Source organism: Oncorhynchus mykiss, chromosome 2 (assembly GCF_013265735.2).
Source record: "Oncorhynchus mykiss isolate Arlee chromosome 2, USDA_OmykA_1.1, whole genome shotgun sequence".
Classification (NCBI taxonomy): Eukaryota; Metazoa; Chordata; class Actinopteri; order Salmoniformes; family Salmonidae; genus Oncorhynchus; species Oncorhynchus mykiss.
Genome location: NC_048566.1, coordinates 74,342,828 through 74,368,902, shown reverse-complemented (window position 1 = coordinate 74,368,902; position 26,075 = coordinate 74,342,828). Strand labels below are relative to the sequence as shown.

Sequence of the window (26,075 nt, the reverse complement as noted above, 5' to 3'; positions counted from 1 at the left end):
CTACCATCTTCCTCTGCCGGCTCGGGAGCTGAGCCTATGCAGCTGGGAGGTATCCGCATCTCGACTAAGGAGAGGGAACGGAGAATCACCAACCGCCTCTGTCTCTATTGCGGTTCTGCTGGTCATTTTGTCACTTCATGTCCAGTAAAAGCCAGAGCTCATCAGTAAGCGGAGGGCTACTGGTGAGCGCTACTACTCCTGTCTCTCCTTCAAGATCCTGCACTACCTTGTCGGTCCATCTACGCTGGACCGGTTCGTCAGCTTCCTGCAGTGCCTTAATAGACTCTGGGGCGGAGGGCTGTTTTATGGACGAGACCTGGGCTCGGGAACATGACATTCCTCTCAGACAGTTAAGGGAGTCCACGGCCTTGTTCGCCCTGGATGGTAGTCCTCTCCCCAGGATTCAGCGTGAGACGCTACCTTTAACCCTCACTGTTTCTGGTAATCATAGCGAAACCATTTCTTTTTTGATTTTTCGTTCACCTTTTACACCTGTTGTTTTGGGCCATCCCTGGCTAGTTTGTCATAATCCTTCCATTAATTGGTCTAGTAATTCTATCCTCTCCTGGAACGTCTCTTGTCATGTGAAATGTTTAATGTCTGCTATCCCTCCTGTTTCCTCTGTCTCTTCTTCACAGGAGGAGCCTGGTGATTTGACAGGGGTGCCGGAGGAATATCACGATCTGCGCACGGTGTTCAGTCGGTCCAGGGCCACCTCTCTTCCTCCACACCGGTCGTATGATTGTAGTATTGATCTCCTTCCGGGAACCACTCCCCCCCGGGGTAGACTATACTCTCTGTCGGCTCCCGAACGTAAGGCTCTCGAGGATTATTTGTCTGTAGCTCTTGACGCCGGTACCATAGTCCCCTCCTCCTCTCCCGCCGGAGCGGGGTTTTTTTTTTGTCAAGAAGAAGGACGGGTCTCTGCGCCCCTGCATAGATTATCGAGGGCTGAATGACATAACAGTTAAGAATCGTTATCCGCTTCCTCTTATGTCTTCAGCCTTCGAGATCCTGCAGGGAGCCAGGTTTTTCACTAAGTTGGACCTTCGTAACGCTTACCATCTCGTGCGCATCAGGGAGGGGGACGAGTGGAAGACGGCGTTTAACACTCCGTTAGGGCACTTTGAATACCGGGTTCTTCCTTTCGGCCTCGCTAACGCTCCAGCTGTCTTTCAGGCATTAGTCAATGATGTCCTGAGAGACATGCTGAACATCTTTGTTTTCGTTTACCTTGACGATATCCTGATTTTTTCACCGTCACTCCAGATTCATGTTCAGCACGTTCGACGTGTCCTCCAGCGCCTTTTAGAGAATTGTCTTTTTGTGAAGGCTGAGAAGTGCACTTTTCATGCCTCCTCCGTCACATTTCTCGGTTCTGTTATTTCCGCTGAAGGCATTAAGATGGATCCCGCTAAGGTCCAAGCTGTCATTGATTGGCCCGCCCCTAAGTCACGCGTCGAGCTGCAGCGCTTTCTCGGCTTCGCGAACTTCTATCGTCGTTTCATCCGTAATTTCGGTCAGGTGGCAGCTCCTCTCACAGCCCTTACTTCTGTCAAGACGTGCTTTAAGTGGTCCGTTTCCGCCCAGGGAGCTTTTGATCTCCTCAAGAATCGTTTTACATCCGCTCCTATCCTTGTTACACCTGACGTCTCTAGACAGTTCGTTGTCGAGGTTGACGCGTCAGAGGTGGGCGTGGGAGCCATTCTTTCTCAGCGCTCCCTCTCTGACGACAAGGTCCACCCATGCGCGTATTTTTCTCATCGCCTGTCGCCGTCGGAACGTAACTATGATGTGGGAAACCGCGAACTGCTCGCCATCCGGTTAGCCCTAGGCGAATGGCGACAGTGGTTGGAGGGGGCGACCGTTCCTTTTGTCGTTTGGACTGACCATAGGAACCTTGAGTACATCCGTTCTGCCAAACGACTTAATGCGCGTCAGGCGTGTTGGGCGCTGTTTTTCGCTCGTTTCGAGTTCGTGATTTCTTATCGTCCGGGCTCTAAGAACACCAAGCCTGATGCTTTATCTCGTCTCTTCAGTTCTTCAGTAGCCTCCACTGACCCCGAGGGGATTCTCCCTGAGGGGCGTGTTGTCGGGTTGACTGTCTGGGGAATTGAGAGGCAGGTAAAGCAAGCGCTCACTCACACTCCGTCGCCGCGCGCTTGTCCTAGGAACCTTCTTTTCGTTCCCGTTCCTACTCGTCTGGCCGTTCTTCAGTGGGCTCACTCTGCCAAGTTAGCCGGCCACCCTGGCGTTCGGGGTACGCTTGCTTCCATTCGCCAGCGTTTTTGGTGGCCCACCCGGGAGCATGACACGCGTCGTTTCGTGGCTGCTTGTTCGGTCTGCGCGCAGACTAAGTCCGGTAACTCCCCTCCTGCCGGCCGTCTCAGGCCGCTTCCCATTCCCTCTCGACCGTGGTCTCACATCGCCTTAGATTTTGTCACCGGACTGCCTTCGTCAGCGGGGAAGACTGTTATTCTTACGGTTGTCGATAGGTTCTCTAAGGCGGCTCATTTCATTCCCCTTGCTAAGCTTCCTTCTGCTAAAGAGACGGCACAAATCATCATCGAGAATGTTTTCAGAATTCATGGCCTTCCGTCAGACGTCGTTTCGGACAGAGGTCCGCAATTCACGTCTCAATTTTGGAGGGAGTTTTGCCGTTTGATTGGGGCTTCCGTCAGTCTCTCTTCCGGCTTTCACCCCCAGTCTAACGGTCAAGCAGAACGGGCCAATCAGACTATTGGTCGCATCTTACGCAGTCTTTCTTTTCGCAACCCTGCGTCTTGGTCAGAACAGCTCCCCTGGGCAGAATACGCCCACAACTCGCTTCCTTCGTCTGCGACCGGGCTATCTCCTTTTCAGAGTAGCCTCGGGTACCAGCCTCCGCTGTTCTCATCTCAGTTCGCCGAGTCCAGCGTCCCCTCCGCTCAGGCTTTTGTCCAACGTTGCGAGCGCACCTGGAAGAGGGTCAGGTCTGCACTTTGCCGTTATAGGACGCAGACTGTGAGGGCTGCTAATAAGCGTAGAACTAAGAGTCCTAGATATTGTCGCGGTCAGAGAGTTTGGCTCTCCACTCAGAACCTTCCCCTTAAGACGGCTTCTCGCAAGTTGACCCCGCGGTTCATTGGTCCGTTCCGTATTTCTCGGGTCATTAATCCTGTCGCAGTTCGACTTCTTCTTCCGCGATACCTTCGTCGCGTCCACCCGGTCTTCCATGTCTCCTGTATCAAGCCCGTTCTTCGCGCCCCCGCTCGTCTTCCCCCCCCCCCCCCATCCTTGTCGAGGGCGCACCCATCTACAGGGTCCGCAGGATTTTGGACATGCGTCCTCGGGGCCGTGGTCACCAGTACCTCGTTGATTGGGAGGGGTACGGTCCTGAGGAGAGGAGTTGGGTTCCCTCTCGGGACGTGCTGGACCGTGCGCTGATCGAGGATTTCCTCCGTTGCCGCCAGGTTTCCTCCTCGAGTGCGCCAGGAGGCGCTCGGTGAGTGGGGGGGTACTGTCATGTATTGTCATGTTGTGTCTTTCTGTCCTTTCCTTTCACCCTGTCTCCCTCTGCTGGTCGTATTAGGTTACCTTTTCTCCCCCGCTTTCCCCCAGCTGTTCCTTGTCTCCTCTTGACTACCTCGTCACCCCTTCTCCCACCTGTTCCCCTTTTCCCTCTGATTAGTCCCCTATATCTCTCTCTGTTTTTGTTCCTGTCCTTGTCGGATTCTTGTTTGTTGTGTTTCATGCCTGAGCCAGACTATCGTCATGTTTGCTGTAACCTTGTCCTGTCCTGTCGGAATCTGCCGGTCTATCTGAGCCTACCTATGTTTGGTTATTAAAGAAGCTCTGTTTAAGTTAGTTCGCTTTTGGGTCCTCATTCACTCACCGTAACAGTGGTAGAGGAAGAGATGAATGAGGAGAAGGAGGTACAGTATAGGAGTGGTAGAGGGAGAGATGAATGAGGAGAAGGAGGTACAGTATAGGAGTGGTAGAGGGAGAGATGAACAAAGACTTGATGGATCTCCGTTTTTCTGCACTCCCCTCAGCAGCTGTGTGTGTGTGTATGTGTATGTGTATGTGTGTGTGTGTGTGTGTGTGTGTGTGTGTGTGTGTGTGTGTGTGTGTGTGTGTGTCCATCCACACGTGCTGCTGCTGACAGAGTGTTTCACACCCCAGTGCTCCTGACCCCAAACTGATGCCTCACTGACCTCTGACATCACACAGGGAGAGGGGTCAGGGTTCACCATCAATCAGTCTCTATGGCCCCGGAGGAGCCGTAGAGAAGTAGAGGAGGAGAGAGTGATCTTGGAAAGTAAAATCAAGTAACTGATCTTTTGCCAGACATGTTGTATTGTTGAAGTGTCTGAGCAGAGTAGACTGTGGTTGCGGTCATGCGGTCAGAGTTATAAACCACTTCTAGAACCCTTAACGACCGTGCTCTTAATGATGTGACCACACACACAGATGTTATTTTCAGATCTCAATGCCATGTTTCCTAACAGTTTTATTTGTTTGAAATTGACTAGTGATGTCTTACAGACACGGTAATCATCTAGCCGTTGTGTAATAGCACATTTAGAGATTGGTAAATCCCCTTTCATCCTGATGAGGGTTGTTTTCACACCTGCTACAGTGGCTTGAGAAAGTATTCACCCCCTTGGCATTTTTCAGATTTTGTTGTCTTACAACCTGGAATTAAAATAGATTTTTTGGTGGGTTTGTTTTGTTTAATTTACACAACATGCCTACCACTTGAAGATGCAAAATATTTTTTATTGTGAAACAAACAAGAAATAAGACAAAAAAAAAATCACAAAACTTGAGAGTGTTTCCCAGTCCCTGCCGATGAAAAACATCCCCACTGTAAGGCCCTGGGTGTCGTGAGGGTGAAATCAGGCGCAGGAAAGCAGAGAGTTCAATAAAGTGCTCCTATAATGCACACACGGTGAACCACGGCCACCCCACTTTCGGGTGCTCAAACAAAATGCCCCGGACACAGGGAACGAAAACAGTCTAGCACTAGATACACGAACACGTACGTCTGTAGCAAACACCAGGGTTACAATAATCAATCCCGCACAAAGAAACGGGCTGACTGACAAAGCCCAACTAATTACAACCAAATTCAAAACAGGTGTAATCAATAAACACATAAAGGAGGGGGAGAAAAGAAGCTAGTAGGCCGGGGACGACGACCGCCGAGCGCCACCCGAACGGGAAGTGGAGCCACCTTCGGTCGGAGTCGTGACACCCACAGCATGATGCTGCCACCACCATGCTTCACTGTGGATGGTGGGTGGTTTTCTCGGGGTAATGAGAGGTGTTGGGTTTGCGCCAGACATAGCGTTTTCCTTGATGGCCAAAAGCTACATTTTAGTCTCATCTGACCAGAGTACCTTCTTCCATATGTTTGGGGAGTCTCCCACATGCCTTTTGGTGAACACCAAACATGTTTGCTTATTTTCTTCTTTAAACAATGGCTTTTTTCTGGCCACTCTTCCGTAAAGCCCAGCTCTATGGAATGTACGGCTTAAAGTGGTCCTATGGACAGATACTCCAATCTCCACTGTGGAGCTTTGTAGCTCGTCCAGGGTGTTCTTTGGTCTCTTTGTTGCCTCTCTGATTAATTCCATCCTTGCCTGGTCTGTGAGTTTTGGTGGGCGGCAGGTTTGTTGTGGTGCCATAATCTTTTTTTTTTTAAAGTATAATGGTTTTAATGGTGCTGCGTGGGATGTTCAAAGTTTGGGATATTTTTGTATAACCCAACCCTGATCTGTTCTTCTCCACAAACTGTTTGGAGAGCTCCTTGGTCTTCATGGTGCCCCTTGCTTAGTGGTGTTGCAGACTCTGGGGCCTTTTAGAACAGGTGTATATATACTGAGATCATGTGACAGATCATGTGACACTTAGATTGCTCACAGGTGCACTTTATTTAAATAATTATGTAACTTCTGAAGGTTGGTTGCTCCAGATCTTGGTGGTGAATGTGGTGAATACATATGCACGCACCACTTTCACATTCTTTTATTGTTTTGAATTTTTTGAAATAAGTTTTTTTTTTTTTTTTCACCAATTTGGACTATTTTGTTTCTCTCCATTACATGATATCCAAATAAAATTCAATTTAAATTACAGGTTGTAATGCAACAAAATAGGAAAAATGCCAAGGGGGATGAATACTTTTGCAAGGCACTGTATTTGCGAAGTAAACATTAGCTTTTACAATATTTGCTGTTTGTCGTTGTCCAGCGTTCAAGCCACCGTTTCTTCCACTCCAGCCCTGTTCCATCCCCAGTGTAAACTCTGTTGGAAATGGGCCATGTCGTAACGTATTTATCCGTTCGGGACACTACCATCATTTTCATGTGGACATGCTGCTAAACAAGACAGACAGCATATCATTCTGCTCCGAGTGGTGTGTAGGCCTGGTAAAACCTCAGGGTTATAAGCGCTCCCTCTGACTCACTCTGTCTCTCTGTTTACCTCACATCCCCCTATCTCTCCCTCTCTCTTCCCCCCGTCCCTCTGACTCACACTGTCTCTCTGTTTACCCCACATCCCCCTATCTCTCCCTCTCTCTTCAACCATCCCTCTGACTCACTCTGTCTCTCTGTTTACCCCACATCCCCCTATCTCTCCCTCTCTCTTCCCCCATCCCTCTGACTCACTCTGTCTCTCTGTTTACCCCCATCCCCCTATCTCTCCCTCTCTCTTCCCCCGTCCCTCTGACTCACTCTGTCTCTCTGTTTACCCCACATCCCCCTATCTCTCCCTCTCTCTTCCCCCGTCCCTCTGACTCACTCTGTCTCTCTGTTTACCCCACATCCCCCTATCTCTCCCTCTCTCTTCCCCCATCCCTCTGACTCACTCTGTCTCTCTGTTTACCCCACATACACCCACATCCCCTATCTCTCCCTCTCTCTTCCCCCATCCCTCTGACTCACTCTGTCTCTCTGTTTACCCCCATCCCCCTGTCTCTCCCTCTCTCTTCCCCCATCCCTCTGACTCACTCTGTCTCTCTGTTTACCCCACATACACCCACATCCCCTATCTCTCCCTCTCTCTTTCCCCATCCCTCTCACTCACTCTGTCTCTCTGTTTACCCCACATCCCCCTATCTCTCCCTCTCTCTTTCCCGTCCCTCTGACTCACTCTGTCTCTCTGTTTACCCCACATCCCCCTATCTCTCCCTCTCTCTTCCCCCATCCCTCTGACTCACTCTGTCTCTCTGTTTACCCCACATCCCCCTATCTCTCCCTCTCTCTTTCCCGTCCCTCTGACTCACTCTGTCTCTCTGTTTACCCCACATCCCCCTCTCTCTTCCCCCATCCCTCTGACTCACTCTGTCTCTCTGTTTACCCCACATCCCCCTATCTCTCCCTCTCTCTTCCCCCCGTCCCTCTGACTCACTCTGTCTCTCTGTTTACCCCACATCCCCCTATCTCTCCCTCTCTCTTCCCCCGTCCCTCTGACTCACTCTGTCTCTCTGTTTACCCCACATCCCCCTATCTCTCCCTCTCTCTTCCCCCGTCCCTCTGACTCACTCTGTCTCTCTGTTTACCCCACATCCCCCTATCTCTCCCTCTCTCTTCCCCCGTCCCTCTGACTCACTCTGTCTCTCTGTTTACCCCACATCCCCCTATCTCTCCCTCTCTCTTCCCCCCGTCCCTCTGACTCACTCTGTCTCTCTGTTTACCCCACATCCCCCTATCTCTCCCTCTCTCTTCCCCCGTCCCTCTGACTCACTCTGTCTCTCTGTTTACCCCACATCCCCCTATCTCTCCCTCTCTCTTCCCCCGTCCCTCTGACTCACTCTGTCTCTCTGTTTACCCCACATCCCCCTATCTCTCCCTCTCTCTTCCCCCGTCCCTCTGACTCACTCTGTCTCTCTGTTTACCCCACATCCCCCTATCTCTCCCTCTCTCTTCCCCCCGTCCCTCTGACTCACTCTGTCTCTCTGTTTACCCCACATCCCCCTATCTCTCCCTCTCTCTTCCCCCGTCCCTCTGACTCACTCTGTCTCTCTGTTTACCCCACATCCCCCTATCTCTCCCTCTCTCTTCCCCCGTCCCTCTGACTCACTCTGTCTCTCTGTTTACCCCACATCCCCCTATCTCTCCCTCTCTCTTCCCCCGTCCCTCTGACTCACTCTGTCTCTCTGTTTTTAGATCAGAGTTGGTTAAAGGCAGAGTGAGAATCGGGTACATGACATTGCAGTGGGCCCGCCCCCCAAAAACAAAAACAACCCACGCTGACGTCTCCGATTTCCAATTTCCTCTCCTTCACCCCCTCCTTTTCTTCTCCTTCGGGCCTATTCCCTTTTAATCCTCTTTCCAACCCCTGCCTCCCTCGCTTATCCTCTCCTCCACTGCTCGTACTCACTACCCCTTTACTCCATCTATCCCCATGTTACATAAGGCTCCAGTCAGACCCAGCACACACACACAGCACACACACCCACACAGAGACTCAGCCGTCTTTGTATTTGTCTGGTGTTTCTCTGTGAGCAGTGGTGTCCAGGCCTTAATGAGGAGCCACAAAGACCTATTGATAGAGACCCCGTGTGAAGGGATCTCACCCCAGCCAAGAGCACCCTGTATGGGCATCAACTGCTCCAGGCGCACACTCTGCACAAAGACCTCCAGTGTGGACCGAGACCCTGAAAGGGCACAGACAGAGAGGGAGGGAAATAAAGAGAGAGAGAGACTCATCATCATTTTGAGTGAGAAAGATATGAGAGACAAAAACGGGAAGGAGAGACAGAAAGAGAAAGAGAAGAAAAGGAGGCTGACCAAGAGAGAATCACATTTTAGCCGCCTCTGTGATTATCTGTGTCTCATACAGTCTCATGCTCCTCTCCTCCTTATCTTCTTCCTCATCTTCCTCGCCGTCTGCTCCCTGCAGTTCGGAGTCCCACCTTCTGCCCTCTTTATGCCAGTCAGCCAGTCTGACCAGTGCTCAGTTCTCAGAGGATCTGTTCTCAGAGAGGAATACACAGCTATAGTTCCATGGAGAAATTCTGGTCTGGTTGTTGACAGTGACTCATATGGCTCATATGGAGACACCTCTTCGTTGGAGATAGAGCTGATTGGTGGATATGGCTCTGGAGAACTTTGCTTCTTAAGGACTTACTCTTTGGATACAGATACAATTGGTGTGACTGCTGAACATTAGCTCTGTGTGTTTTATGAAGGGATTCTGTGAATGACATACATGACATTCCACATTCCTTGAGATCATTTGTGTTTTCTCTGTGTGGTATGTGAACGTTCTGAATGCCACACGAATGATCGAAGGATACGGAGTTGTGTATAAACGTTATACCGGAGTGTTCTAAGCTGTCCTGGACAGGTTCTAAAGGTTCTAGATCAGAAGAACAATGACACTGGTAGCACGACTGGAGGACCTAGAGGTCACTCTGGAACACATGCTCATGGACGTATTCGTAAGTAGACACACAAATGCTTTCTTTTCTTCTCTTCCCTCTCTTTCCCTCTCTTTCCCCCTCTCTTCCCTCTCTTCCCTCTCTCTTTTCCCTCTCTCTTCCCTCTCTTCCCTCTCTCTTTTCCCTCTCTCTTCCCTCTCTTCCCTCTCTCTTTTCCCTCTCTCTTCCCTCTCTCTTTCCTCCTATTCAATATTATAAGGCTCTTTTCCATTGAATGGTTTTAATAACAAGCTTTTAAAGTCAAACGCCTATCACTATCTACCATTTCCTTCTCTCTCTTCAATACCCATCTCTCTTCCTATCCCTCTCTTTTTCTCTCTCTCTTTTACTCTCTCCATCTCTCTCCTCGGTGTAATTGTGGTTTGAGGCCAGAGGCCAGCATATGTTCATGTCCTGTCCAGATGTTTGACTAATCGGCAAATAGAAGAGTGAAGTCATTAAACTATAGTAGTATACACCAGTGGTATTGACTGTAGCATGCACTGAGTATGCACTGAGTATGCCCCCCCCCCCCCCCACACACACACACACACACACACACACACACACACACAAGCGTGATGTAAATATGACTTTCCCCTGGTAGCTTTGATTGTTTCTATAATGAGTGCCGTTTCTTCTTCAAATCGTTTGCAGGCTGAGGCCTCTGCCACAATTGAATAATATCGCCTAGAATCCAGTTTCCTCACAAACTTTTGATATAACCCATTGATAGCTGAGCTGAACAACATTGATCCCTGTACAACAATGAAGTCAGTACAACTTTGACGTAAGTGCAACATTGATGTGAGTACATCAACACAACATTGATGTCAGTAGAACGTTTCACGATATGAAGTTTGAGATCAATTGAGACCAAATGTTGATGTAATTGGATAATGTGGATATGATTCTAGTTAGTACCGTGTGTGTGTTTTTGTTTGAGGCTGGCAGTAATACAAGGACGGTAAGTATTGGGAGTGTTGGGACTATTATTCATGCACTACATGTGAGGTGGAAACTGACAGGCAGGAAGACAACATGTCCTTCCTCTACACTTCCTCACATCATCATCATCATTAGCAGCCTTATTTCTTTGTTCTAATTGCTCCAGGAGGCTACAATGCAGAGGTATAGCTACCGGTTTGTTCTTTATTATAAATATTCAAATTGCTCTGAGCGATCGGCATAAACACCTACAGAGTCGCTCACGCACACAGACACACTATGCACTTGCACGCACGCACACACACGCAAGCAAATACATACTCAAACATACAAACGAGCACAAACCCCTGCATGTACTTGAAGAGAGGCCAGTTCTACTCCAACTAGTATAGGCAATAATGCATACCGTGGGCTCTCCCTGTTTTGCATGTATAGGTGCGTGTGTTACTGCCTCTCTTTAGGGAATATACAGTATTGTCGTAAATTGACACCATTAGAGTCCTGTGAAGTATCAGAGTACATTAAAGCAATGTACTTCATTACGCTGGCTGTTTGTGTGTGTGTGTGTGTGTGTGTGTGTGTGTGTGTGTGTGTGTGTGTGTGTGTGTGTGTGTGTGTGTGTGTGTGTGTGTGTGTGTGTGTGTGCGTGTGTGTGTGTGTGTCTGAGACTGAGACATTCTTAGCATTATGTTAGAGTGGGTATTAGAGCGTAACTGTATTCATAATTCCAGTACTCTATATGAATGATTCAGTAAGGCTAGCAGAGACCTACAGGAGTGACTGATTTATCTAACATAGAGAAACAGGGTCAGTTTCAGGTTGGCACAATATATCTGTCCACTTGTTTTATAGGAACAGAGTCTAGAACATAGAAGTACCATTGCAATATGCATTCCCCTACAAAGCAACATTCCATTATAGATGGACCAGCATACCATTTGAAAATGGCAGATTATTATGCAAATACTATAATCTCAGAATCTCAATGCATTTCTCAATGTATGGTCAATTGTATTTTACAGCATTATTTTGTGTGTCCACGTGGAGTCTGTGATGAACTTGCTGTCAGACCACAATACTATACTATACACTAAGAAAGGGATTGGTCATTCACATAGCAAAGCACCATAGATAGCAACCTACATGACAATGTATATACTGTAGCAACAAGAACCTCTGGACACAGATGTTCCCTGATTACTATTCTAAAACCAATACTCTCCATTTATGATATGATGCTGTGATAACATGAAACCAACATACAACTTATTGGGTGTTGCTAGAGAATACGGATGTAAAACCAAGGGATAGGTGGCTTTTCTGTCTCTACAATGAGACCATACAGGATCTTGTCTTCTACAAATCAATCAAATTCAATCAAATGTATTTATAAAGTCCTTTTTACATCAGCAGATTCACAAAGTGCTATACAGAAACCCAGCCTAAAACCCCAAAGAGCAAGAAATGCAGATGTAGAAGCACAGTGGCTGACAGTCACATCAGGAGATGAAGTTGCAGGATTAAAAAGGCATTCAACCTTCCTGCAGTCTAATTGAGTTCCCTCCTCTCTCCTCTCCCTCCCACCTCCCACTCTCTCATCCGTCAATTCATACCCAAAAGCAAGACCAGAGAGACACCCGTCTCATCTCTCCTCCTCTCCCTTCCTCCCACTCTCCTATCTCACAATCTCTGAAACAAGAATACCTGTATTTGAACTTGGAAATGTGGGCTATAGGATATACTGTAATGCCTAGGTGTGTGTGTGTGTGTGTGTGTGTGTGTGTGTGTGTGTGTGTGTGTGTGTGTGGCTGGCCTATTCTCATCACCTTTCTGTGATAAATAGCAAAAATGCACATCCACAGAATAATGACAGAGGGAGCAGAGCAGTGGCCTCCTACTCCCCTGTGGTGAAGTCATTATGAAGGGTAAAGCCCTCGTGGAGGGATATAGTTCCCCCCTCTCTCTCTCTCTCTCTCTCAGCTCATCCCCTCTCTCTCTCTCTCTCTCTCTCTCTCGCTCTCTCTCTCTCTCTCTCTCTCTCTCTCTCTCTCTCTCTCTCTCTCTCTCTCTCTCTCTCTCTCTCTCACACACACATACACCACTGAGTTTGTGACCTACCTGAGAGGGTGTGAAATGAGCAAATTATCAGATAGCAAAAGACAAGAGTGGTTGTGAATGAACAGATAAGAGCACAACACAGGAACACCATGAGCTGTGTGACAGTCAATAGAAATTGTTTAATCGAATGACATGTAAGCATAACAACAGACAATCTCTGAGTTATAGTGTCTGAGTATGACAGCATTGTTTGACTGAGATAAATGTTAGTGTGTGTGTATATGTGGGCCTGGGTGCATACAGTGGGGCAAAAATGTTTTTAGTCAGCCACCAATTGTGCAAGTTCTCCCACTTAAAAAGATGAGAGAGGCCTGTACAAAATGAGAAAAAAAAATCCAGAAAATCACATTGTAGGATTTTTTATGAATTTATTTGCAAATTATGGTGGAAAATAAGTATTTGGTCACCTACAAACAAGCACGATTTCTATTTCTCACAGACCTGTAACTTCTTCTTTAAGAGGCTCCTCTGTCCTCCACTCGTTAACTGTATTAATGGCACCTGTTTGAACTTGTTATCAGTATAAATGACACCTGTCCACAACCTCAAACAGTCACACTCAAAACTCCACTATGTCCAAGACCAAAGAGCTGTCAAAGGACACCAGAAACAAAATGGTAGACCTGCACCAGGCTGGGAAGACTGAATCTGCAATAGGTAAGCAGCTTGGTTTGAAGAAATCAACTGTGGGAGCAATTATTAGGAAATGGAAGACATACAAGACCACTGATAATCTCCCTCGATCTGGGGCTCCACACAAGATCTCACCCCGTGGGGTCAAAATGATCACAAGAATGGTGAGCAAAAATCCCAGAACCACACAGGAGGACCTAGTGAATGACCTGCAGAGAGCTGGGACCAAAATCCTGCAGTGCCAGACGTGTCCCCCTGCTTAAGCCAGTACATGTCCAGGCCGGTCTGAAGTTTGCTAGAGAGCATTTGTATGATCCAGAAGAAGATTGTGAGAATGTCATGTGGTCAGATGAAACCAAAATATAACTTTTTGATAAAAACTCAACTCGTCGTTTTTGGAGGACAAAGAATGCTGAGTTGCATCCAAAGAACACCATACCTACTTTGAAGCATGGGGGTGGAAACATCATGCTTTGGGGCTGTTTTTCTGCAAAGGGACCAGGACGACTGATCCGTGTAAAGGAAAGAATGAATGGGGCCATGTATCGTGAGATTTTGAGTGAAAACCTCCTTCCATCAGCAAGGGCATTGAAGATGAAACATGGCTGGGTCTTTCAGCATGACAATGATCACAAACACACCACCCGGGCAACGAAGGAGTGGCTTCGTAGGAAGCATTTCAAGGTCTTGGAGTGGCCTTGCCAGTCTCCAGATCTCAACCTCATTGAAAATCTTTGGAGGGAGTTGAAAGTCCATGTTGCCCAGCAAACAGCCCCAAAACATCACTGCTCTAGAGGAGATCTGCATGGAGGAATGGGCCAAAATACAAGCAACAGTGTGTGAAAACCTTGTGAAGACTTACAGAAAACGTTTGACCTCTGTCATTGCCAACAAAGGGTATATAACAAAGTATTGAGATACACTTTTGTTATTGACCAAATACTTATTTTCCACCATAATTTGCAAATAAATTCATTAAAAATCCTACAATGTGATTTTCTGGATTTTTTTTCTCATTTTGTCTGTCATAGTTGAAGTGTACCTATGATGAAAATTACAGGCCTCTCTCATCTTTTTAAGTGGGAGAACTTGCACAATTGGTGGCTGACTAAATACTTTTTTGCCCCACTGTATTTTTGTATGTGTCTGTATGTATTTCTGGACCCTCTCTTTCTAAAATTATCCGCTAAAATTGTTGCAACCCCTATTATTAGCCTATTCAACCTCTCTTTTGTATCGTCTGAGATCCCCAAAGATTGGAAAACTGCTGCGGTCATACCCCTCTTCAAAGGGGGAGACACTCTAGACCCAAACTGTTATAGACCTATATCCATCCTGCCCTGCCTTTCTAAAAATCTTCTAAAACCAAGTTAACAAACAGATCACCCACCATTTTGAATCCCAACGTACCTTCGCCCCTATGCAATCTGGTTGCTGAGCTGGTCAAGGGTGCACCTCAGCCATGCTCAAGGTCCAAAACGATATCATAACCGCCAACGATAAAAGACAGTACTGTGCAGCCATCTTCATCGACCTGTCCAATGCTTTTGACTCTGTCAATCATCGCATTCTTATCGGCAGACTCAATAGCTTTGGCTTCTCAAGTGACTACCTCTCCTGCTTCACCAAATACTTCTCAGATAGAGTTCAGTGTGTCAAATCGGGGGGCCTGTTGTCCGGACCTTTGGCAGTCTCTATGGGGGTGCCACAGGGTTCAATTCTTGGGCCGACTTTTTTATCCTTATATATCAATGATGTTGCTCTTACTGCTGGTGATTCTCTGATCCACCTCTACGCAGACGATACCATTCTGTATATATCTGGCCCTTCTTTGGACACTGTGCTAACAAACCAAACAAGCTTCAATGTCATACAACACTCCCTCTGTGGCCTCGAAATGCTTTTAAAGCAAGTTAAACTAAGTGCATGCTCTTCAACCGATTGCTGCCCGCACCCTCCCACCCAACTAGCATCACTATTCTGGACGGTTCTGACTTAGAATATGTGGACAACTACAAATACCTAAGTGTCTGGTTAGACTGTAAACTCTCCTTCCAGACTCACATTAAGCATCTCCAATCCAAAATTAAATCTACAATCGGCTTCCTATTTTGCAACAAAGCCTCCTTCACTCATGCTGCCCAACATACCCTCGTAAAACTGACTGTCCTACCGATCCTTGACTTCGGCGATGTCATTTACAAAATAGCCTCCAACACTCTACTCAGCAAACTGGATGCAGTCTATCACAGTGCCATCTGTTTTGTCAACAAAGCCCCACATACCACCCACCACTACGACCTGTATGCTCTCATTGGCTGGCCCTCACTACAAATTCGTCGCCAAACCCACTGGCTCCAGGTCATCTATAAGTCTTTGCTAGGTAAAGCCCCGCCTTATCTCAGCTCACTGGTCACCATAGCAGCACCCACCCATACCACGCACTCCAGCAGATATATTTCACTGGTCACCCCCAAAGCCAACACTTGCTTTGGCCGCCTTGCCTTCCAGTTCTCTGCTGCCAATGACTGGAACGAATTGCAAGTCTTAAAGTCTTAAAGTCTTGCAAGTCCCTCTCTAACTTTAAGCATCAGCTGGTTGAACAGATTACCGTTCACTGTACCTGTACACAGCCAATCTGTAAATAGCACACCCAAATACCTCATCCCCATATTGTTACTTATCCTCTTGCTCTTTTGCACCCCAGTATCTATACTTGCACATCATCATCTGCACATCTATCACTCCAGTGTTAATGCTATATTGTAATTATTTCACTTTGCGGCCTATTTATTGCCTTACCTCCCTAATCTTCTACATTTGCACACATGGTACATAGATGTTTCTATTGTGTTACTGACTGTACGTTGCACTGCTTTGCTTTACCTTGACCAGGTTGCAGTTGTAAATGAGAACTTGTTCTCAACTGGCCTACCTGGTTAAATAAAGGTGAAATAAAAATAAAATGTAAATGTATTTATGGTGCTGTAACTCTATTCTGGCTATTGTCTGGAATCTTAACCATAAACACCAACACTGGCAAGAGGAGAGAGCCTGGCTGGAGGGCATTTCCAGAAACACACACACACCTCAGACAAAGGACCATAGGGATGAATCAGAACGTGCAGGCAGAGACTGCACACACACACACACACACACACACACACACACACACAGGCCAATCCACAAATCCACACAATACATCATAAATAAACACACACACCAGGTGCATTGTTTGAGGAAAAATCTGGTCTCATTAGTAGTCATTAATGTACTGCTCGTTACGGCATTGTTTTCTCTCTCTCTCTCTCTCTCTCACTCACTCACTCAGTTCTTTGTGTCTGGAACTGGCTATGCTGGTTTTGTGGTGATTAGGTAGAATGTGTGACAGGGGATGTTGGGGGTTGCTGTATGTTCAGAGAGAGAAATTAAATTAATCAGAACCCTTCAGTCTGTCTGTGAATGTCTCATGTGTGCTTGTTCCTATGTGTGTTGTTAGGGGTTCCAGCAGCGAAGCTGGGTGAAACACTATTGCGTTTGTTGCCGATTATTATTCTGTGGAAAACATTTGTGGAAAATATTGAAATTCCTGTGAAATGGTTAGGTCTAAGGCCATTCCTATTGGCCAAATGGTGCGAGCAAATTGAAAATGCAAACTTTGAAAACTCGTGCCCCTCACTCTGTGTGACCTAGAGTTGTGAAATTTGGTACAATTGTACAAACAAGAAACAAAGTTGCCTCGATGACCCATAAAGTCCGTCATGATGGATTTTCTGCCATTTAGAATTGTGTGAAAAACACTACTCCTCTGGCACCGAACGACCGATCTGCATGAATCGTTGATATATGGCATCTATGAACCAATTTCTCCCAATGCAATATTTTCCAGGCAAGTATGTCAAAGAACATTGGCCGCTACTGACCATATAAATCAGACAGTGTGTGTGTGTGTGTGTGTGTGTGTGTGTGTGTGTGTGTGTTTTGTTGTCCCGTATGTCAGGGTACTGTGTGTGTGTGTGTGTGTGTGTGTGTGTGTGTTTTGTTGTCCCGTATGTCAGGGTGTTGTGTGTGTGTGTGTGTGTGTGTGTGTGTGTGTGTGTGTGTGTGTGTGTGTGTGTGTGTGTGTGTGTGTTTTGTTGTCCCGTATGTCAGGGTACTGTGTGTGTGTGTGTGTGTGTGTGTGTGTGTGTGTGTGTGTGTGTGTGTGTGTGTGTGTTTTGTTGTCCCGTATGTCAGGGTGCTGTGTGTGTGTGTGTGTGTGTGTGTGTGTGTGTGTGTGTGTGTGTGTGTGTGTGTGTGTGTGTGTGTGTGTGTGTGTGTGTGTGTGTGTGTGTGTGTTTTGTTGTCCCGTATGTCAGGGTGCTGTGTGTGTGTGTGTGTGTGTGTGTGTGTGTGTGTGTGTGTGTGTGTGTGTGTGTGTGTGTGTGTGTGTGTGTGTGTGTGTGTGTGTGTGTTGACCTGTATGTCAGGGTGCTGTGTGTATGTTCAACTGAAATAGGTCATAGTGTACTGTATCTTGCCTGAAGAGTTAAATCATGTCTTCCCCTCCTGTTAAGATTATTGAGAACTGGAGCCTTTATCATTACTGTGGTATTCAACATTTTCAACTCTTTTTAGTAAGCCTACACTTGCAGTCTTTAGTAGTTAATTATGGACAGCCACGTCATTTTTCCTCCTGATGAACAAGATAAAATAGGATATCTCCCGTCACAATAACATAATTAATCTAACATATCACAGAGATGTGTTTTCATTTCAAACACATCTGACAGTGAAAACAGATCAGTAGTTACTTTCATCTTCTCTTTCATTCCCTCCAGTTTGAGTCTCTGAGTCGTGGATGTTGCCTGCACTCTGTGGGGTTATATATAGCCCGCTGATATTTCTTATGTAGGACACACTCACACGCACACACAGAAACACACACACACACACACTCCTGATGTAAGCCAGAGTATTGAATAAATTATGCTTAGTGGGGATTACTAGTGCAGATTACTTTCTCCTGTGTGGTTGGCACAGCTTTAACCACAGTGTGTGTGTGTGAGAGTGTGCGTGTGTGTGTATGTGTGTATGTGTGTGCATGTGTTTGTGTTTGCAATATCATGTCCATAAAAGTTGTGTTTCAAACACCTCTAATGCCATGAATTACAGGGGGGGTGGGATTTTTAGAGGGCTGCTCCTTTATTCTGGATGTTGTAGATCAGTGTGTGTGTGTGTGTGTGTGTGTCGAACCCTGGTCTTCAACTCTCAGGCAAGGTTACTCATTATACAAGCGTAGTCCACCAACCACCTCCGATACTCCTGTCGCGTGTGTGCGTGAAATAAATGTGTGTTTATACACTCTTACTAATCACCTGACGATGCAGTATTGACCAGCTAATTGAGGGAAGCTGAGCTGTGCAGAGTGATTATAAGAAAATGACAGTGGGTCACTAGAACCAGCTGTAACTCAAGTCAACCCTAACCCAGCCAATTGATCTGATGGTCAGACAAGGGCCACACTGCTCCATGGCTTAAGCTTAGCACTGGACTCCCTTCCTATCAGGACAGATGGGTTTTTTGCCCAACAAGCTCTCACAGTTTCACTACAAAATTAGATGTTCAGCCACGTTCTCAAAGCGTCAAATTTCAAACAGTTTTCTTGCTCCTGCTGCCTTATGTCATTCTATTTCTCCAAACGTCAAATTTACTAGTTAAAGGTTAAGTTTAGACACTCATTCCAAATGGTTAAGGGTTAAAAATAAAAAACAATGTCCATGATCGGGATCAAACACGCAACCTTCTGATCCAGAGAAATGGGACGATGCCCATCCACCACCCCTGTCCACAACACCTCATCAAAACCCAAGCCTACTTGATGGCGATTACTGTTGCCCCTAGTGGCCAGCTTTGAAGACATTCCCCCTCTCTTTGGGATCCTGGCCCTTTGTAAACTTATTGGCTTATCGGTGGCCGTGCATTCAAGTGTGCGTGCGTTTGTGCACGTGTTTAGGGGTATCCCTCTCTGTGCTCCAGACAGAAGGGGTGAAAGCTGGATGTGGGATTTAAAGATAATCCACTCCCCAGATGGCAAAACATCACATATTCCTTTTGAGGTGTACCACATGACCCACTGTACTAATGTGTGTGTGTGTGTGTGTGTCAACCTCCCACCCCCGCCCCCCTCCCCGCCACGCACACTCACTATTCCTTTGTGATCACGTGACCAAGTGTGCGTATGCTAATAACCACCGTAGCGTCACATTAAACCAGTGACCTGGTTAAGCCCCTGATGAGAGAGAGAGAGAGAGAGAGAGAGAGAGAGAGAGAGCGAGAGAGAGAGAGAGAGAGAGAGAGAGAGAGAGAGAGAGACAGAGATAGAGAGAGAGACAGAGAGAGAGAGAGAGAGAGAGAGAGAGAGAGCGAGAGAGAGAGACCCCACAGGCTACAGAGAGAGAAGGCGGGATAGAGACAGACTGAAGTGGAAGAGAGAGAAAAGAAACAAAGCATACTCCCTCCCTTTCCTCACAAACATAGGCCTACTCACGCGAGCACACACACCGTGTGCAAGAGCAGCAGAGTGGAGCGTAGCTAAGCAGAGGAGAATGGGCAGTTCTCTGAATCAGAGAGATACACACTCTCCTCTCACCAAGACTAACAGAGGAGAGAAGGAGGGAAGACAGGACTGGGACTACTCATACCCACTCTCTCACACAAACACATGCTAGCTCGCGAGAGCTGCTTCTAGGCTGGATGCGAATAGACGTTCTCTCTCTACACACACTCACACACTAACACACACACACACTGAGGGTCGTGCCATGGTGGTGCAGGGGGCTGTAACCCCGGGTAGGACCCGCAGACTCATGCTCAAACTACCGGTGGGAACGTTACGACGGAACAGTGGAGAGAGGGTAAGATACACTGGATTACACCCTCCTCTCTCTCTCTCTGTCTCTCTCTGTCTCTCTCCCTCTGTCTCTCTCTCTCTCACTCTCTCTCTGTCTCTCTCTCCCTCTCCCTCTCTCTGTCTGTCTCTCCCTCTCTCTGTCTGTCTGTCTCTCACTCTCTCTGTCTGTCTCTGTGTCTGTCTCTCTCTCCCTCTCTCTCTCTCTGTCTGTCTGTCTCGCCCTCTCTCTGTCTGTCTCTCTGTCTCTATCTCTCTCTCTCTCTCTCTCTCTCTCTCTCTCTCTCTCTCTCTCTCTCTCTCTGTCTCTCCCTCTCTCTGTCTGTCTCTGTGTCTGTCTCTCTCTCCCTCTCTCTCTCTCTCTGTCTGTCTGTCTCTCCCTCTCTCTGTCTGTCTCTCTGTCTCTATCTCTCTCTCTCTCTCTCTCTCTGTCTCTCCATCTCTCTCTCTCTGTCTCTCTCCCTCTGTCTCTCTCTCTCTCTCTCTCTCGCTCTCTGTCAGGCTCCCTGCTTGTCTCTTTCAATCTTTCACTGCTTCTCACTCTCTGCCTCTCTCTCCTCTGTCTTGCTGTGCCGTTGTGTGTGGTTGGGATTTAAGGGTTATTTGGCTAATCCAGGGACGGTAGGAGATTGAGTTGGAAAGCAAAGCAAGAGAAAAGCTTTTAATCTGAAACTGCACACTGAGTGAACAATGACTGTCTCTCTGTCACTCTCTCTCTCTACCTCTTGCATGTCCATCTTAATTCTTACCCAGTTTGAAGGTCATTGAGGTCTCAATCTACTATGTGCTTGTGTGATATTGGCATACTGACTTATTTAGATAGCATACTGTTACCATACTGTAACAGAGCTGTATATAGCCAAGCCTAGCATAGCATGGCTAATCATTATCCTCCATGTCCTATCCTGTCTAGTTACACACAGAGGACAGCTTATGCATGCCAGGCAGCTATGACTGTCAACGGACTTCACATTTTTACTTTCAGTTTGATCCTGTTGTTCTGATTTGAGGTGTTGCATTTATCTGGTTTAAGAGGAATGTACTGTATGTCTATTCCAACCAGCTCTCACAGTCTCACTTCAGATGGAATGTACTGTATGTCTATTCCAACCAGCTCTCACAGTCTCACTTCAGATGGAATGTACTGTATGTCTATTCCAACCAGATCTCACAGTCTCACTTCAGATGGAATGTACTGTATGTCTATTCCAACCAGCTCTCACAGTCTCACTTCAGAATTAGACATTGACCCATGTTTCTCCAAAGTCACATTTCTAAGTTGATGCAAATGTCACATTTTGAAGTGTTTAAGGTTAGGTTTAGGCATTAACTTGGGAAATCCTAAGGTTAGGCATTAACTCAGAATGGTTAAGGTAAGGGTTAATGTTTGGCATAGGGTTAAAAGAAAAATATCGCTGGATTCCAACTTGCAACCAGGGGCAGATGCTTATGCCCATCCGCCATCACCGTCCACAACGCCCTAGCAAAACAGCAACCTACTTGAAGGTAACAGTGCTCACTGTTTCCCCTAGTGGCCGGTTTCCACGTCAACTAGCAATGTCCTCAGACTTGGACGGACGTGGAATACTGACCTGGCTGGTCTATTCAGAGGTACTGTCACAGTCAAACCTCAGGACATGTTCTGACCTGCTGCATGACTCACTAACTCTTAAGCCAACATGTTTTCAGCACGAGTGTGTGTTGCATGCGCTTCCGTGAGTGAGTGATAATAACATTCCCATCATGCTGTGGTAAAGAGGGGTTAGTCCTGATTTCATGTTGAAACAGTAATGGTACAAAGTGAATCAGAGTTAAGTGCAGTTTGTGTGGATGGGCTTTAACACACAACATACCTTTAGAGTGACAGCTCTTCCAGAGGATATGCTCTCAGGCTATGGTTCTATGCAGGGTTGGGTAGGTTACTTTCTAAATGTAATTCGTTACAGTTACTAGTTACCTGTCCTCAATTGTAGTCAGAAACGTAACTTTGGAGTACCCAAACTCAGTAACGTAATCTGATTACATTCAGTTACTTGTTTGATTACTTTCCCCTTAAGAGGCATTAGAAGAAGACAAAAGTGTATGTTACCAATTGAACAACATCTATTACAAGATAAATCAATGTTAAAGATTACATAATTGGCCATATATGGATGTTCAATTTTACTTTATGGGCTGGTTATGTAGGCTTCTTCTAACCCATCGCTTTCTACTACATATAATAATTGGAAATATGGAAGTATAGATTAGCCAAATAGTTTTACCTGACCATAACCCCAAAACAAATTAGCCAGCCCGACTCTGTTGTTTATGATTTTGATGTCATGGTGGACTGATTGATGATTCATTGATTCGAGTTGAAATATAAGTGCAGTGCTCATTGAAAGGCATGCTTTGAGCACTACATGTGAAAAATGAAAGCCATATGCTGCATTTGCTATAGGCCTATTGTTTACATTTTTGTTGGTGACACTTTATCTTGATCATTTGCAGCTGTTTGAAGGGCAAATCCACAGATGAAACAATAACTAAACAGCCTCTGTTTTGGTAAAAAGCTGAGGTATGGGCCTGGATAAATGTAACCACTCTCAGATTATTAGTCAGCTATGGATGCAAGGACTGACCATCCATGATATCAGCATTATTGTTTTAACCATGTTATGAGGCTATACAGTGTTTGTTTGCATTTACAATGTTTACAAACATTGGAGAAAAACTAGCTTATATTTTGGGTTCTCATGGAGTGTGAGGAATTTATGATTTATATTCTTGAAGAATCAATATATATATATATATATATATATATATATATATATATATACAGTATATAATCCAAAAAGGTATGTATCAATTACAGATTCCCCCTTTAAGTGTATCAAAAGTGTGTGAGTTTGAGCATGTGTCCATCAGGCCTAAGGATTTCTTTTTTATCAGCATGAACTCGACTGATCAATAAAAGCCTCATTTTTGTTCCATAGTCTTGGATCCGCACTGTGCAGCTGTTGCAATTTTTTCACTGGCTGTCCACTGGTTTCAAAGACAATGATTGATAGGCAGCTTAAACTTCTTGAATTCAACCATTATTAGGTTCAAATACACATTTAGATTTGTGAACAGCCATCCTCAACAACCACAATCCGTTAGGCGCAAATAGCTAAATGAGAGAGCAGCAGTGTTTCACATCAATGCGCTTTGTAGATATCAATAATAAGTGATATCCATATCGCCATAGACTACACCACTGCTGTCTTCCTTACCCCCAAGCATTTATTCAAGTTGGATCATCTTTGGATGCCGACAGCAGTCGCACCATTGGAAGCCATAGATTGGCAAGAAAAAGAATGTGAACCCTTTGGAGTGACCTGGATTCCTGGATAAATTGGTCATCAAATTTGATCTGATCTCCATCTAAGTCACAACAATAGACAAACATAGTGTGCTTAAACTAATAACACACAAATTATTGTATTTTTCTTGTCAATATTGAATACATAATTTAAACATTCACAGTGTAGGTTGAAAAAGTAGGTGAAACCCTAGGTTAATGACTTCTCCTAAAGCTAATTGGAGTCAGGAGTCGGCCAACCTGGAGTCCAATCAATGAGACGAGATTAGAGATGTTGGTTAGAGCTGCTTTGCCCTATAAAAAACACTCACAAAATTTGAGTTTGCTATTCACAAGCAGCATTACCTGATTTGAACCATGCCTCGAACAAAAGAGATCTCAGAAGACCTAAGATGAAGAATTGTTGACTTGCATAAAGCTGGAAAGGGTTACAAAAGTATCTCTAAAAGCCTTGATGTTCATCACTCCACGGTAGGACAAATTGTTTGTAAATGGAGAAAGTTCAGCACTGTTGCTACTCTCCCTAGGAGTGGCCGTCCTGCAAAGATGACTGCAAGAGCACAGCACAGGCTGCTCAATTTATTTATTTCACCTTTATTTAACCAGGTAGGCAAGTTGAGAACAAGTTCTCATTTACAATTGCGACCTGGCCAAGATAAAGAAAAGCAGTTCGACACATACAACAACACAGAGTTACACATGGAGTAAAACAAGCATACAGTCAATAATACAGTAGAAAAATAAGTCTATATACAATGTGAGAAAATGAGGTGAGATAAGGGAGGTAAAGGCAAAACAAGGCCATGGTGGCAAAGTAAATACAGTATAGCAAGTAAAACACTGGAATGGTAGATTTGCAGTGGAAGAATGTGCAGGTAGAGATAGAAATAATGGGGTGCAAAGGAACAAAATAAATAAATACAGTAGGGGGAGAGGTAGTTGTTTGGGCTAAATTACAGGTGCAGTAATCTGTGAGCTGCTCTGACAGCTGGTGCTTAAAGCTAGTGAGGGAGATAAGTGTTTCCAGTTTCAGATATTTTTGTAGTTCGTTCCAGTCATTGGCAGCAGAGAACTGGAAGGAGAAGATAAGAAGAGTCCTAGAGTGTCAGCTAAAGACTTACAGAAATCTCTGGAACATGCTAACATCTCTGTTGACAAGGATACAATACATAAAACACTAAACAAGAATGGTGTTCATGGGAGGACATCACGGAAGAAGCCACTGCTGTCCAAAAACAAACATTGCTGCACATCTGAAGTTTGCAAAAGAGCACCTTGATGTTCCACAGCGCTACTGGCAAAATATTCTGTGGACAGATGAAACTACAGTTGAGTTGTTTGGGAGGAACACACAACACTATGTGTGGATAAAAAAAGGCACAGCACACCAACATCAAAACCTCACCCCAGCTGTAAAGTATGTTGGAGGGAGTTTCATGGTTTGGGGCTGCTTTGCTGCCTCAGGGCCTGGACAGCTTGCTGTCATCGACGGAAAAATGAATTCCCAAGTTTATCAAGACATTTTGCAGGAGAATGTTAGGCTATCTGTCCGACAATTGAAGCTCAACAGAAGTTGGTTGATGCAACAGGACAACGACCCAAAACACAGAAATAAATCAACAACAGAATGTCTTCAACAGAAAACAAATATGCCTTCTGGAGTGGCCCAGTCAGAGTCTTGACCTCGACCCGATTGAGATGCTGTGGCATGACCTCAAGAGAGAAGTTCACACCAGACATCCCAAGAATATTGCTGAACTGAAACAATTTTTTAAAGAGGAATGGTCCAAAATTCCTCCTGACCGTTGTGCAGGTCTGATCCGCAACAACATGAAGTTGAGGTTATTGCTGCCAAAGTAGGGTCAACCAGTTATTAAATGAGTTCACATAGTTTTTCCACCCTGCACTGTGAATGTGTCATGTACTGTCATGTTGTGTCTTGTCTCTGTCCTTTCCCTTCACCCTGTCTCCCTCTGCTGGTCGTTGTTAGGTTACCTTTTCTCCCCCGCTTTCCCCCAGCTGTTCCTTGTCTCCTCTTGACTACCTCGTCACCCCTTCTCCCACCTGTTCCCCTTTTCCCTCTGATTAGTCCCCTATATCTCTCTCTGTTTTTGTTCCTGTCCTTGTCGGATTCTTGTTTGTTGTGTTTCATGCCTGAACCAGACTGTCGTCATGTTTGCTGTAACCTTGTCTTGTCCTGTCGGAATCTGCCGGTCCGTCTGAGCCTACCTATGTTTGGTAATTAAAGAAGCTCTGTTTAAGTTAATTCGCTTTTGGGTCCTCATTCACTCGCCGTAACAGAAGAATCCGACCAAGAATGGACCCAGCGACTTCGGATCCTCTCCACTCAGCCGTCGGGATCCAGGGAGCGATGCTAGGCAGACACGAGCAGGAAGTGTCTGCTGCTCGACATGCCGTTGAGACCCTGGCCACCCAAGTCTCCAACCTCACAGAACAGGTTCACCATCTCCGCCTCGATCCACCGGCCACTTCCAGGGCTTTCGAATCTCCGGAGCCCAGAATCAATAACCCGCCGTGTTACTCTGGGGAGCCCACTGAATGCCGCTCGTTCCTCACCCAGTGTGATATTGTGTTTTCTCTCCAGCCCAACACTTACTCCAGGAGCACTGCTCGTGTCGCCTACGTCATATCTCTCCTTATTGGACGGGCTCGTGAGTGGGGCACGGCAATCTGGGAGGCAAGGGCTGAGTGTACTAACCAGTATCAGG

General features: G+C 46.0%; 1 protein-coding gene across 11 annotated transcripts in view; it reads left to right on the top strand.

The window, feature by feature from the left end:
* The window catches only part of LOC110501892 (FERM domain-containing protein 4A), a 191,986-nt gene that overhangs the window by 64,320 nt on the left and 101,591 nt on the right, over window positions 1-26,075 (top strand). For 4 of the 11 annotated variants that reach the window (XM_036955497.1, XM_036955498.1, XM_036955495.1 and 1 more), the window contains exon 1: window positions 19,551-20,007. The exons of 2 other annotated variants lie outside the window; for them this stretch is intronic. In XM_036955497.1, coding sequence (XP_036811392.1) covers window positions 19,915-20,007 — 93 coding nt within the window. In that variant the 5' untranslated portion in view covers window positions 19,551-19,914. Of the gene's footprint in view, window positions 1-8,796; window positions 9,434-19,550; window positions 20,008-26,075 lie in introns of those variants that run through there. 5 more of the 11 variants (XM_036955496.1, XM_036955501.1, XM_036955503.1 and 2 more) reach the window with 3 other exon arrangements.